The sequence below is a fragment of the Borostomias antarcticus genome (genome assembly GCF_949987555.1).
Source record: "Borostomias antarcticus genome assembly, chromosome: 8".
Lineage (NCBI taxonomy): Eukaryota > Metazoa > Chordata > Actinopteri > Stomiiformes > Stomiidae > Borostomias > Borostomias antarcticus.
In genome coordinates this window covers 7008111-7021326 of record NC_140241.1, presented here as the reverse complement: position 1 = coordinate 7021326, position 13216 = coordinate 7008111, and the positions used below count along the sequence as shown (strand labels likewise).

Sequence of the window (13216 nt, the reverse complement as noted above, 5' to 3'; positions counted from 1 at the left end):
GTAACTAAATTAGCTGGATAGCACTACAGTAGCTAGCTAAATAAACTAACGTTACTAGCACTAGCTAACGTTAGCTAATTCAGTCAGAACGTCTCGATCGAAATATTAGCCAAAATGAACTGAACTTAAATAGGGTAACCATGTTAAATATATTTAAAGCAAAATGGTTACTTTTTATGTTATAATGGGTCACTAAATAATCAGCCCATATGTGCATATAGGCTATAAGGTTATAGCCCAGTCTACTAGAATATGAGATGGCAGTGCACCGGGATGTCAGAGCGGGAGTAGGCCTAGAGCTTGGACCACCCCAACCTGGGCTGAATGGAGAAGAGGAAGATGATGAGGAGACTCCCGAGGTGAGAGCAGACAGTGTCTGTCATAGCACACACACATACACATACACACACACACACACACACCCATCCTCACACACCTTTCACAGTGTGTGTCTGTCTCTCTTCGTGGCTGTCTGTTGTTCATAGGTGTTGCTGAGTATCTTGGTCGAGCACGAGAAGGTTGGGCTGTGTTTCTATGACAGCAAGGACTTCACTTTGCACTACATGTCTGACACTCCTGATGATCATAACCTCCACCTGCTGACTAGAGGTACAGTAAGCATGGCATCTGATCCTTCCTCACAAATAAAGCATATCAGCGTTTAGGCCATTCTCCTAGGGATAGACCGATTATTGGCCGGGCCATTATTATCGCCCGATATTCAGCAGTTTTACGATTATCTTTTTTTTATTTTTTGCCATTTGGCGATAAAATTAATTTTACATTTTATAACATTTTAAAATGCGCTACTTTGGCTCTGATGCAGCCAGCTCTCTGTCTGTATTCACCCCTCTGTGGTCTTGTGCGAAGTCCTGCCTACAGCACTATCTGACCAGCACAGGCTACATTTGTAGTCTAAAGGGCATTTCAACAAAGTTTTGTGTTGGAGTTAATGTTATTCAAAATTTTGAGATTTTCATTTTTACTGCAAATGTACTGTACGTATATATATCGGTTCCAAATATTGGCTATCGGTTTCCTTGATTACTAATAATCGGTGTCGGTATTGGCCCTGAAAAAGCCATATCGATCGTATTCTCTCGTGTGGTCTGTTAATTGATTAGTCTCCCTCCCTCGCTCCCCACTCTGTCTCAGTGATCCAGGAGGTCAGCCCTCATGTGATCATCACCAGTGCTAAGCAGGAGCGCTGCATGTCCCAGTTCATGCAGAGACTGGGTGAGCTCAGGGACTGGGGGGTGGGGGGGGTGAGGAGGGGAGGGGCTGAGAGGCAGAGGGGGCGGGGGTCCAGGGAAGAGGATCTTTCATCCCGGTGACATTCTCAGATTTCTATCTCTCCCACGGCCTCCCTTATCTCGCTCTAAAATCTCTTTCTCTTCTTTCCGCTCGCCATCCTGTCCCAGGAGCCGATCCAGACTACAGACCCGAGGTGGTGGTCTATCCCTCGGTGGACTTCGGTAAGCCCCAGATAGATCACCAAATAATTCCCGAGCGCGGCACAGATGCTGCTCACCGCTCCTCTAGGGGATGGGTCAAATGCGGAGAACAAATTTCACACACTCAGGTGTGTGACAATCAGTGGGACTTTAACCTTTAACCCGGTGCCACGGTCTGTCAACGAGTAATCACGTTTATGAACATACAGTACCTGCACTAACGTTGTGGGTTCACTTTGTACCCCACCGTGCCACGGCGGAGGTGTGGGGGTCAGTAAGCAGAGGCTGCTGTCTGTCCACCTGCCCTCCCTGCCCTCCTCCGCGTCAGAGAGAGAGAGGATCTCCTACCTCACTTCCTGTCTCTCCTTTGACTCCCTGCTAATGGTGAGAATCCTCCACCAGCACCACCCTCCAGCCTCTTTTATACGTCTACAGTACTTGAACAGGACCTTCTTGTGTGTGTGTGTGTGTGTGTGTGTCTTAGCTGCGGTCGGTGGGGGCGCTGCTGAAATGTTTGGACAGGAGGAGAGTGGGGGTGGAGCTGGAGGATAGCAGTGTGGGAGTCCCCATCTTGCAGTTCCTCACCTACACACTGTGAGGACCCCCCATGTACACACACACATGTACAGTACATCATTATACCAGTATCTCTTCTAAACTGCCATTTTCTTGTTTTCATACAGAAAAGATGTCGTGTATATTGACCGTGACACTTACAGGTTAGTTCCCATGAAAACCCACATAAACACACGCACACACACACACACACACACAAACACGTGTGTGTGTGCACACATACTAAAACTCACTATTGCATGGACAGGCACACACAAACACACTCCAGATATGTCCAGTGTTACTGCATGTGGTTTCAGTGTTTTGCAGATCTTCAAGTGGGAGCTCCACCCCTCTGTGTACAAGCTGCAGTCTGGGGAGAAGGAAGGACTCAGTCTTTATGGTAAAACTCTGTCGCCCGTCCTGCTGTGATGATGACAACCCAGGCGTGTGTGTCCCTACGAGATCACTGGTGTGTGTGTGTGTGTGCGTGTGTGTGTGTGTGTGTGTTGTAGGGATACTTAACCGCTGCAAATGCAAGTTCGGATCCAAACTGCTGCGGTAAGAAACTCTCCCGACATGACCGTCACATCAGAAACCAACCACACACACATACACACACACACACATACACACACATAGTACACACACACACATAGTACACATATACACCTTCGAACCATAAGAAGAGTAAACATCCTTCTGCCCTTTCTTGGCGGTCTCTGTGGAGATCATGAGGACATGATGAGCTGTTCCCTGCCACCTCCTGTCACTCTTGTCAATGTCATTTTATTTCTATAGCACCATTCATACAAATCAGTGTAGCAAAAAGTGCTTTCCATAAAAAGTGATGGGTAAAAACATAAATCATATAAACACAGTGAGAACAGATTTAAAAGAAACAATTAAAGTAAAATAATTAAAAATTAAAATATAGTGTAAAATAGAACAAAAACTATAAAAACAGAATAGAAATGAAGAGCATTAAGATATGAAGTCGTGTCTCTCAGGCAGTGGTTCCTGAGGCCCACGCGTGACCTGGTCCTGCTCAACAGGAGACAGACGGTCATTCGCTTCTTCTCGTCGCCGCGGAACTCGGACACCCTCAGGACCCTGCAGGGCTCGCTGAGAAACATCAGGAACATCCCGGTAACCTCTGACCTCTGACCTCTATCCCCTCTAGATTACCTCCGCCCCTTAAACCTGGTCCCTCAGCAGCGCCGATCCCTGCTTTATTTACCACATAAAGCCTCATGCTGGTTGTGTATCGGTGTGTGTGCGTGTGTGTGTGTGTGTGTGTGTGTGTGTGTGTTGCTTGTACCCCAGACTGTGCTGCACAGGATGTCTCTCTCTCATACCAAAGTCTCAGACTGGCAGAGTCTCTACAAGGTATGACCTACACACCACCCATCCCACTATGGTGTGTGTTCTATCTCCACCACATGCAGCGTATGTAATGTTTGTGTGTGTGTGTGTGTTTGTGTGTGCGTGTGTGTGTGTGGGGGGGGGGGATAGACGGTGTACAGCGCTGTGTGTATCAGGGACACAGTGCGTTCGCTTCCTCAGACCATCCAGCTCTTCCAGGAGATCAGTGAGGGATTCACAGATGACCTCTACCACATCGCCGCCCTCATCAGCAGAGTGGTACAGTATACTCACACTCACTCACACACACACACACACACACACACACACACACACACACACACGTGCATGCATAAATCTGCCAACCCCAATTTCCTGTGTCAGTCGTTTGAACTGCAGCGGTCTGTATCGTTTGCAGGTGGATTTTGAGAGCAGCTTAACGGAAAACCGCTTCACCGTCAAACCCAACGTGGATCCTGCTATTGACGAGAGTAAGCTTCCCTTCTGGATAGGCAGTACGGAGCAGACGGGGGCAGTCGCACCAAGCTGCTGCATGTTTGTGCATATCAGAAAACCAGGCCGTAACAGTAGGAAATGCATTCTGTACCGTTTCTACCGGCAACGAGCCCTTGATTTCGACCGTCTGACATCTGTCAGTACGTTCGAGTTGAGGCTTGTTGAGGTTGGAGTAGGAGGTGAGTTGGGTTGGGTGGTCTGTCTCGCTGAGCCCCCTCTCGTCTTGCTCTCCCTGCCAGAGAAGAGGAGGCTGATGGGACTGACGGACTTCCTGACGGACGTGGCGCGGGCGGAGCTGGAGCACCTGGACGCTCGTATCGCCAGCTGCTGCGTGATCTACATCCCCCTGGTCTCACGCTGCTCCCCGGAACACGCTGGACAACTGCGCACAGTGATGCCACTTTTATTGTACCGGATGAATACGCGCGTTGTCATCCATCCTATAGTCTCTCTCTCTCTCTCTCTCTCTCTCTCAGATAGGGTTCCTGCTCGGGGTCCCCCGGCTGCCCAGCATGGTGGACAAAGAGGATTTTATGATTGAGGGGCTTGACTTTATGGTATGTGTTTCTACGTGCGTTTGTTTGTTTGATTTCACAGTATGTGGGTTTATTGTCGCTATACAGTAGATTTGTATTTGCCCTCTGTGTGTGTGTGTGTGTGTGTGTGTTTGTGTGTGTGTGTGTGTGTGTGTGTGGTCAGTTCCTGTCTCAGGAGCGTCTGCACTATCGCAGCCAGAGAACCAAAGAGCTGGATGACCTTCTGGGAGACCTGCTATGTGACATCAGAGGTGACTCTCTCACTCTCTCTGTCTCTCTCTGTCTCTCTCTCTCTCTCTCTCTCTCTCTCTCTGTGTCTCTCTGTCTCTCTCTCTCTCTGTCTCTCTGTCTCTCTCTGTGTCTCTCTCGCTCTCTGTGTCTCTCTGTGTCTCTCTCGCTCTCTCTCTCTGTGTCTCTCTCGCTCTCTGTGTCTCTCTCTCTCTGTCTCTCTCTCTGTGTCTCTCTCTCTGGAGATATATCTGGTGTGTGAGTGTACATTGACACGTCTGCCTCTGTGTGTCTCAGACATGGAGACGGCGGTGATGACACAGCTGCAGACCGCGGTTCTGGAGAGGAGCGCTGGCCTCTACAAGGTCTGTGTGCAAATAATCACAGCTACAGGACGTGTTTGTGGGATGTCCGATTTCTGTGTGTTACACTGTGTGTGTGTGTGTGTGTGTGTGTGTGTGTGTGTGTGTGTGTGTGTGTCTAGGTTCTGGATCTGAGTGCTGAGCTGGACTGCCTGATGGCCCTGAGTCATGCCTCTCAGGAGTACGGATACACCTCCCCTACTCTGGCTCACCACAGGAGAATTACTCTCACTGAGGCCAGGTGCACACACACACACGCCCACACACACGCCCACACACACACACATACGCCGTGCTCGGTTGCTGTTGCATCGGAGGTGAGCTTCTTTTCATCTTTTTTTCTCTCTCTCCGTCTCAGACACCCTCTGCTGGAGCTGTGTGCCCCCGTGTTCGTGTCCAACTCCTTCCAGAGCTCTGAGACACAGGGCAGAGTCAAGATCATCACCGGACCCAACTCCTCTGGCAAGAGCATCTACCTCAAACAGGTGAGACACACACACACACACCACTAGGACACAGACGCACACTCCTTGAGGGGAACTGCGTCAGATGTCCTTTGTGTCTCTGACGTCCCAGGTGGGCCTGATCGTGTTCATGGCTCTGATTGGATCGGACGTGCCGGCGAAGGAGGCGGAGATCGGCCTGGTGGGCGGGATCTTCACACGCATGCAGAGCAGAGAGTCTGTCTCTGTAGGACTCAGCACCTTCATGATAGACCTCAACCAGGTAGACAGCCCTCACATGCACGCTTATGCACATTCGCACTATTAGGAGTGCGGTACCGAAGTGTGTGTGTGTGTGTGTGTGCGTGTGTGTGTCTTCCAGATGACTACTGCTTTGAACCACAGCACTGGAGATTCACTGGTCCTGATCGATGAGTTTGGAAAGGGGACCAACACGGTGAGAGGGGATGAGATACGGTGGGGGTGGTGGGGGGGTATTATGGGTAAAAATGCGTATTAAAAGGTTCTTAAAACAGATCTTGAAATGTTCCTCCCCAGGTGGATGGTCTGTCCCTGCTGGCAGCGTCTGTCTCTCATTGGCTGAACAGAGTTCCTGATGAGGTCCCTCACGTCCTATTGGCCACTAACTTCCACAGCCTGCTGCAGCTGGGTCTGCTGCCCCCCTCAGGACTGCTGTCTACACTGGTACTGAAACCAGCAGTGTGCTGTTCTCTACTGGTACTGAGACCAGCAGTGTGTTGTTCTCTACTGGTACTGAGACCAGCAGTGTGTTGTTCTCTACTGGTACTGAGACCAGCAGTGTGATGTTCTCTACTGGTACTGAAACCAGCAGTGTGATGTTCTCTACTGGTACTGAGACCTGCAGTGTGATGTTCTCTACTGGTACTGAGACCTGCAGTGTGATGTTCTCTACTGGTACTGAGACCAGCAGTGTGCTGTTCTCTACTGGTACTGAGACCAGCAGTGTGATGTTCTCTACTGGTACTGAGACCAGCAGTGTGCTGTACTGAGATCAGCCATGTGTAGCTCTCAACTGGTACTGAGACCAGCTATGGCGACATGACTGCTTCACGACACTGAGGGGGGGACTACAGTATCAATGACCACGTTACACAGATACATACGGTGACCAAGTCCAGTAGACAAACTAGCCTTAAAAGTATGGCCAACAACGTGAAAATGTGACGGGTGTATGAGTGTGTGTGTGTGTGTGTGTGTGTGTGTGTGTGTGTGTAGACCCTGGAGACCACGGTAGATGGGGACGAGCTGGTGTTTTTATACCAGCTGAAGGAGGGGATCTGCCGTTCCAGCTACGCCGCCAACATTGCTACTCTGGCTGGCTTGCCGGCTAGCATAGTACAGAGAGGAGTGGAGGTACACACACAAAACATACACACATTCTTACACACAACATACACACAGGACTTAAGAGTGTGTTTTTGTGTTTGTGTGTTTGCATGTGAAGGTGTCAGAACTGTACAGAATAGGGAAGACCATCAATCGCATAGACGGACCATCTTCAGAGGAACTGGCAAACAGGTCTGAACACACACTAACACACACACAGGTAACGAGACAGACACCTACAAACAGACAGGTGTTTAAGTGTGTGTGTGTGCGTGCGTGTCCTCGCCAGGTGTGCGCGTGTTGTGGACAAGTTCCTGAGTTTGGACCTGGAGGACAGGGGCGTGGATCTGCAGAGCTTCATGAAGGAGGAGCTCCTGCCCTCTGGTGGTGGTCTGCTGTAGTGCAGCTGGATAGGGGTGGCGCTTTCCCCTCCTTATGGATGTTAGGCTGGACTGGTCCCAGAACCATCCCATGCAGTAAACCTCATCCTAGAGACTTTACACCTCAGTCTATAGGGGATCCAGCTATCCTGTACTCTTGTCAGATACTGTAACAGTATACAGTAGTACTGTATACTAAATGTCCCATTGGAATGAGAACTTTGAATGATGATCTTGACATGTACAATATTGAGCTCACATGTTCATTCATATTTTATTTACAATTCAAAGTATCCAATAAACAAAACAGTGTCAGTCTTCACCATTGATAGGTCTGGGGAGTGTGAGGGTTATTGTAGTCCCAGTGAAGGCGCTGTGAGAAGCAGCATGGGTATTGTAGTCCCCGTGAGGACGAGGAGTGTGTTGAGAGGCAGTGCGCGTGCGGCGTTGCAGAAGTCCGTGTCGCAGCAGGTCTTGGTCATCGTGTAGATGGTGGTGTTGGGGAAGAGGTTCGTCGTGGTCACCGCCTCGCACTCCTCTGCCCTCACACAGCCCAGCGTCTTCACGTCCAACACGTCAGCTACGGAAACACCCAGACATCACGCACACCATACTCTCTACCTCTGGGAGCGTACAATATAGTGTTCACTGACATGGACACGCGGGTGAGTGACTGACCTGCCTTCCCTCTGCCTGTGAAGCACTTCTCCCCAGTGTTGCAGACGGTCTGGGTGGTGTAGCAGGCGTCCCAGAAGCCCAGGTCACAGCGGAAGCACTCCAGCGCCGGCTCTAGCGACTCAGCCGGCTCCTCCTCCACCTCCTCCTCACCTGGAACCATGGAGAACAACAGACTCGTCGGCCACACAGAGAGACTCGGTTAACTCTCGCAGGGGGACTGACTTGTAGCCTATAGGATCAGGAGCGCTTCCTTTATGGCGTTTGTTCCACCTGTCGACGGAGGTGACGACGCACACATTTCACGCACCGCTTCAGATTTGCGGATATTCGTTGGACCTTTTCGGCACGCAGGTCCCCGGGTTTAGTGCGTGTCAGATTCCAATTTGCTCAGGGATGCCAAGCGTACTGTTTTATCCTGCTGTCTCTGTGGCATTTATAGGTTTCCCAACCATAGATTAAGCCTCATACTCTACCTTGTATGGACTTACTAAGAATCCTTGCTGGAGAGCATTTGGCTAGGATGAGGCCTAATTTATGTCTGGAAACATTATGTTATGGCTTTGCATGTAGACATTAGGGTGCTCTTAAAAGAAATTACTCCACTCCTTTGTTTATATGTACGCCTTCAGAGAAGAACAGCTCATCTTAACTTCCTGTTTTTGAAAAGAGTTTAAAATGACACTAATAATCTCAGCTTGATTGCTCTCATCCAGTTAGACTATACCAGCTCAGGTTGAACAGTGATTAGACTAGAGAGAGGTTACCAGTACCAGCTCAGGTTGAACAGTGATTAGACTAGAGAGAGGTTACCAGTACCAGCTCAGGTTGAACAGTGATTAGACTAGAGAGAGGTTACCAGTACCAGCTCAGGTTAAACAGTGATTAGACTAGAGAGAGGTTACCAGTACCAGCTCAGGTTGAACAGTGATTAGACTAGAGAGAGGTTACCAGTACCAGCTCAGGTTGAACAGTGATTAGACTAGAGAGAGGTTACCAGTACCAGCTCAGGTTGAACAGTGATTAGACTAGAGAGAGGTTACCAGTACCAGCTCAGGTTAAACAGTGATTAAGTAACCAGAGTCCTCGTGGGTCCTGAGTAGGTGATGAGTTGTTGGTCAAACTTGCTCCCCCAGTATAAATACCGTCCACCAGCGCCGACGAAGAGCTGCCGTTTCACCGGCATAGCTGGTTAAAACGGTGCCTGTCCCGTGGGAGACCCGGGTTCGAGTCCCACCCAGGGCACGCAGAGACATACGGGTTACAATTAGACTAGACAGAAGCAAAAACAGTTACCCTACCTGCAACGTTATTACAGCTTTATACATACAGTACCCTTACAAGTTTGTCATCATGCTACTTAAAGGAGTAGTAAAGGGAAAATGCATGTTTACCGAGGTGTTAGTTGGCATTCTGACATATAATTCGCCATAAAGTAAGATTCTAGTTCATCTGGAAAGGCTTTTTTAAATATTTAGCATAGAACTATTTAGTCGCAGCACATAAAGTACGTGTGTAAACTTCTGTTTGAACTGATTCCAATCTCGCTCAATGCCTTGAAGTAGTTCCGCTTCCTGAATCGCCTCTGCGGATTGATCTACACATCTACAACGGTCGCTTCAATACAAGTCAATGGATTTCATAAAATTATCAATAAAACCCTACAGGATTCATACTTTGTGGCGAATTTGATGTCAGAACACCAACGGACACCAATTACCCCCTCGGTGAGCTTCTTGTCTTTGAAATCGAGAGTTTAACATGTTTTTGAAAGATTTTTCACGGTGCCCACCCACATCCATTGTATGACCTAAACAGTGGTACAATTATCTGACTTTCTCAAAAGTGCTAGTTTTGTCAACTTTTTGATCTGAACATTGTAGGCCTAGGCTATATGATCATAAGTAACCTTAAAACAGGGCTAAACATGCATTTTCCCTTTACTACTCCTTTAATTTCTATTCTGTCATTATGGAACAGAAATGTAGGCTACTGCTTGCACAGTTCACCAGCTATAGAGTTCAGTTCCATCCAGAGCCTTTCTGCTACTATGAACAATACCTAAATACTAGAACCTTTAGTTGCACCTGCTCTTCAACCTACCTTCAGCAGCTGTAAGCATCACTGCTGCAAAAATACAGAAAATGAATCCTTTCATTTCCAGAGTTATTCGGATACATCCAGTGTTGAGTACTGCATGAAGAAATAGTCTAGGGTCCTGTTAGAATTGGATTAGTGTGTATTACACCTGTCACTCCACATGGACCAATCACAACTGTTGAAATGCAGTGGCTCAGGGAACAGGGTTAAGAGGTGCATAGGTAAGTGGATTTCTCTTTGACCCAACCGTTTCCATAAGCACCACTAACTAAGTGTCTGCTGCCCTTATGTGGATGTGAAAACTCTAAATGAACCAAAAGGAGACCAGATGAGCGGATAAAACTATTACTACGAGTTTGAGGTATTTTCAGTGTGCCTGGACAAAGCCAATTAAAGTTAATTAATTCATGGTTTAACTGCAGCTCCTACTTGCATGTTTCTCCTTTAAGATGGAGTATGGGGGAGCTGTAGAATGTAGACTTGTGGACTGAGAATGAATGGTGCCGCCTCATTAATTCTTTGATGAAACATTCATGTGGCACTTAAATGCAGTTCTTAGTGTGAGGAGTGTTCAGAAAGTGTATCACGTGAAGTGACATCCACTAGACTAGAAGATTTACCGTACCAGGCCCGGCACTTTTGATTCCCCTGGTAAGATTTTTGGTGGTGGGAGGGGGGGGGGGTGGTCTGTTGTTCTACTGCCATGCTCTACTATCCCACCCAGGTACTCACTCTCACAGGTGCCCCCAGCCCCGCCCTCTCAGGGTGCACGCCACACCAGCCCCGCCCCCTCAAAGTGCACGCCACACCTACTCCTGTCCTGTGCTGTTGCAGGTGTGAGACACTCGTTACCACGACTCATGTTACCTCATGGTGTCTGCGCTGTATGTAGAGGTCCTCTCTCAAATGCGTGCATGGAAGAATGTGTCTGTGTCAGCGAGCACGTAAGCAGCTTAGTCTATCCCTTAACCCTGCTGGGTACAAGGCCTGACAAGTGTGTATCAGTTCACACACATCACGCAGTCGCAGCAGAAGGAGATACTGGGCTCATCACAGAGCCTGCGCTGTGTAAGATTCAATCATTCTTTCTATCACGCAGACACACATGCACACCCAGAGCAACAGCAAAAGCAGAAACTACTCAAAGAAGCGTTTGATGTATGTGTGAGAGTATCTCTCTCTATATGTGTTCAAAGTGTGCCTGTTTTGATGTTAAGTATTGTGTGTCGTAGTCGAGAGGTTGAGTGAGAGTCAAGGTCTTGGATGAGATTAAGGCATGTAATCTGTTGCCTGGGATTATAGCCAGACAAACAAAATCAATTTCGCAACTGCATCACGATCAACATACTACATCAGGGTAAAGTGACAGTATGTCAGTCAGTTTCACAGTATGACAGTGTAACGTGCGTGTCCATGTTTACGACAGAGAAAGAGAGAGGGATGAGAGAGAGCGAGAAACAAAAAGAGAGGTGTGATTTGGTCTGGCAGGGTGGCAGTCTAAGAGCTCTTATGTTGAATGGCAAAATCACGGCGTGAGTTTGAACAACAGAGGAAATAGTGTGCAGCCCTGAAATACCCATAAAAAACCCTCAGTCTACTCTTCAGTTTAATTAAAGGCTAGAGAGAGAACGCTCGGGATAATTAAATCCACCCTGGCCTTCCAGTCCTGGTTGGCGTTATTCACACAAACACACATAGCAGTATTAAATCAGCAGTAGGCCAGCATTTAACATTCAAGTGCCGTGCCATTTTTCTCAGTGGTCACCTCTGGCATCATGCTAGTGAGATCGTAATAAAAGCCTCGACGCCTCAGGTTTTCCAAACAGTTGTGGCAACAAAGTTGTCAACAGCCATGAGTTTCACCCATGAAGGAATTATGTTCTGAACATTGTTGCATCGCAGCTCAAAAGAGACTTGTTTGGGAATGGCAGACAGTCAAAACACAAACATTATTCATATTCTCTTTGCAGACTTCTTGCCAGGGCTGGTGTAATCCTTCACTATGCAGCCTAAACAGAATATGTGACAAACTAAGTCACTGATATCACAAAGAATTTATTCTCTTTATTTATGGCGATCTATTACAAAATAGCATTAGTGGTGTGCGTGTGTGTGTGTGCATGAATGTGAGTTTGCTTTTATATGTGTGTGGTAGTACAGTAAGCAGTGATAGTAAGCAGAGTTGATCGCTTATGCATATGTTTATACGTTCTATTAATACATCCATGGTCTATACTGACTCAATTCTGTCCAGATTACAAGAAGATGAGTATGCGTGTGTGTGTGTGTGTGTGTGTGTGTTTGTGTGTGTGTGAGAGAGAGAGAGAGAGATTAGATAAAGACTCACTCATGGCTTAATCTGACCTGCCCTGCCCGCCCACTTATGACCCTATAGCCAACCGTGGAACAACGTTCTGAGGAGATGAATGCATGGACTGTGTAAACACTTTCACAGTGGAATATAAAAGTAGTGCCCAAATATGGTCAAATAGGCAGAGACTAGGGTTTGAGGAGGTCTTTACACTGTAACATCAAGATGACTGACAATCACTGTAACATCAAGATGACATCAAGCTGCCCCTCTCACTCTGCCAGTGCACAGAAAGATGCCCCCCTAAAAAACAACCAACTGTGACAGGATTTAGAAACCACTGCACTGAGAAATGTTCATACAGAATGACTATCAGATTTATTAAGAAATGCATATTAAAAAAGAGTCAATGATTACAGAGTCAGATAGTGTTGCTTAACCCGCCAAATGTCTCATCCCTGTCGATGGCGTTCGGTATTGTTGACGCTGAAATGATGCGCTCCCCACAGACGGACAGCAGGAGGAGGCGGTCTGAGGGAGGGGAGCGGCGTGTTGAGGCTCACGGCCCGTCAGGGGAGGGGAGCGGCGTGTTGAGGCTCACGGCCCGTCAGGGGAGGGGAGCGGCGTGTTGAGGCTCACGGCCCGGAGGAGGAGGGGAGCGGGGTGTTGAGGCTCACGGCCCGTCGGAGGAGGGGAGCGGCGTGTTGAGGCTCACGGCCCGTCGGAGGAGGGGAGTGGTGAGCCGCTGCGCAGGTTGAAGTTGACCTGGCTGGAGTTGCAGGAGTCTGAGCTGAGAGAGGAGGGGCAGGGGGAGGGGCAGGGGGGGTCCTGGTGGTGGAGAACCGTGGTCAGTGAAGTCAACCCCCCCTCGCCCTCCCCTCTCCTCCATCCCTCCCCAGGCAGCAGCTGCCCGGGGAAGCCCC

The 13216-nt window shown here is 48.5% G+C and overlaps 2 protein-coding genes across 2 annotated transcripts; one reads left to right on the top strand and one right to left on the bottom strand.

Annotated features, from left to right (window-relative positions):
• Positions 1-257: 257 nt before the first annotated feature.
• Positions 258-7228, top strand: msh5 (mutS homolog 5; the record flags this gene model as incomplete). The annotated part of the gene is made up of 25 exons (XM_084442093.1): positions 258-359; positions 486-609; positions 1156-1236; positions 1422-1475; positions 1717-1838; positions 1939-2048; positions 2138-2173; positions 2330-2412; positions 2525-2570; positions 3020-3158; positions 3336-3398; positions 3525-3653; positions 3793-3865; positions 4130-4239; positions 4367-4447; positions 4590-4677; positions 4952-5019; positions 5139-5257; positions 5375-5501; positions 5593-5742; positions 5842-5916; positions 6018-6164; positions 6717-6854; positions 6946-7019; positions 7117-7228. 25 exons carry the CDS (start codon positions 258-260, stop codon positions 7226-7228), a joined length of 2451 nt encoding a protein of 816 aa, XP_084298219.1.
• Positions 7229-7557: 329 nt separating this feature from the next.
• On the bottom strand, positions 7558-9068 carry LOC311312218 (protein Bouncer-like; the record flags this gene model as incomplete). The annotated part of the gene is made up of 3 exons (XM_084442090.1): positions 7558-7787; positions 7886-8035; positions 9035-9068. The coding sequence occupies 3 exons, from the start codon at positions 9066-9068 to the stop codon at positions 7558-7560; spliced, it is 414 nt and encodes a 137-aa protein (XP_084298216.1).
• Positions 9069-13216: the final 4148 nt, after the last annotated feature.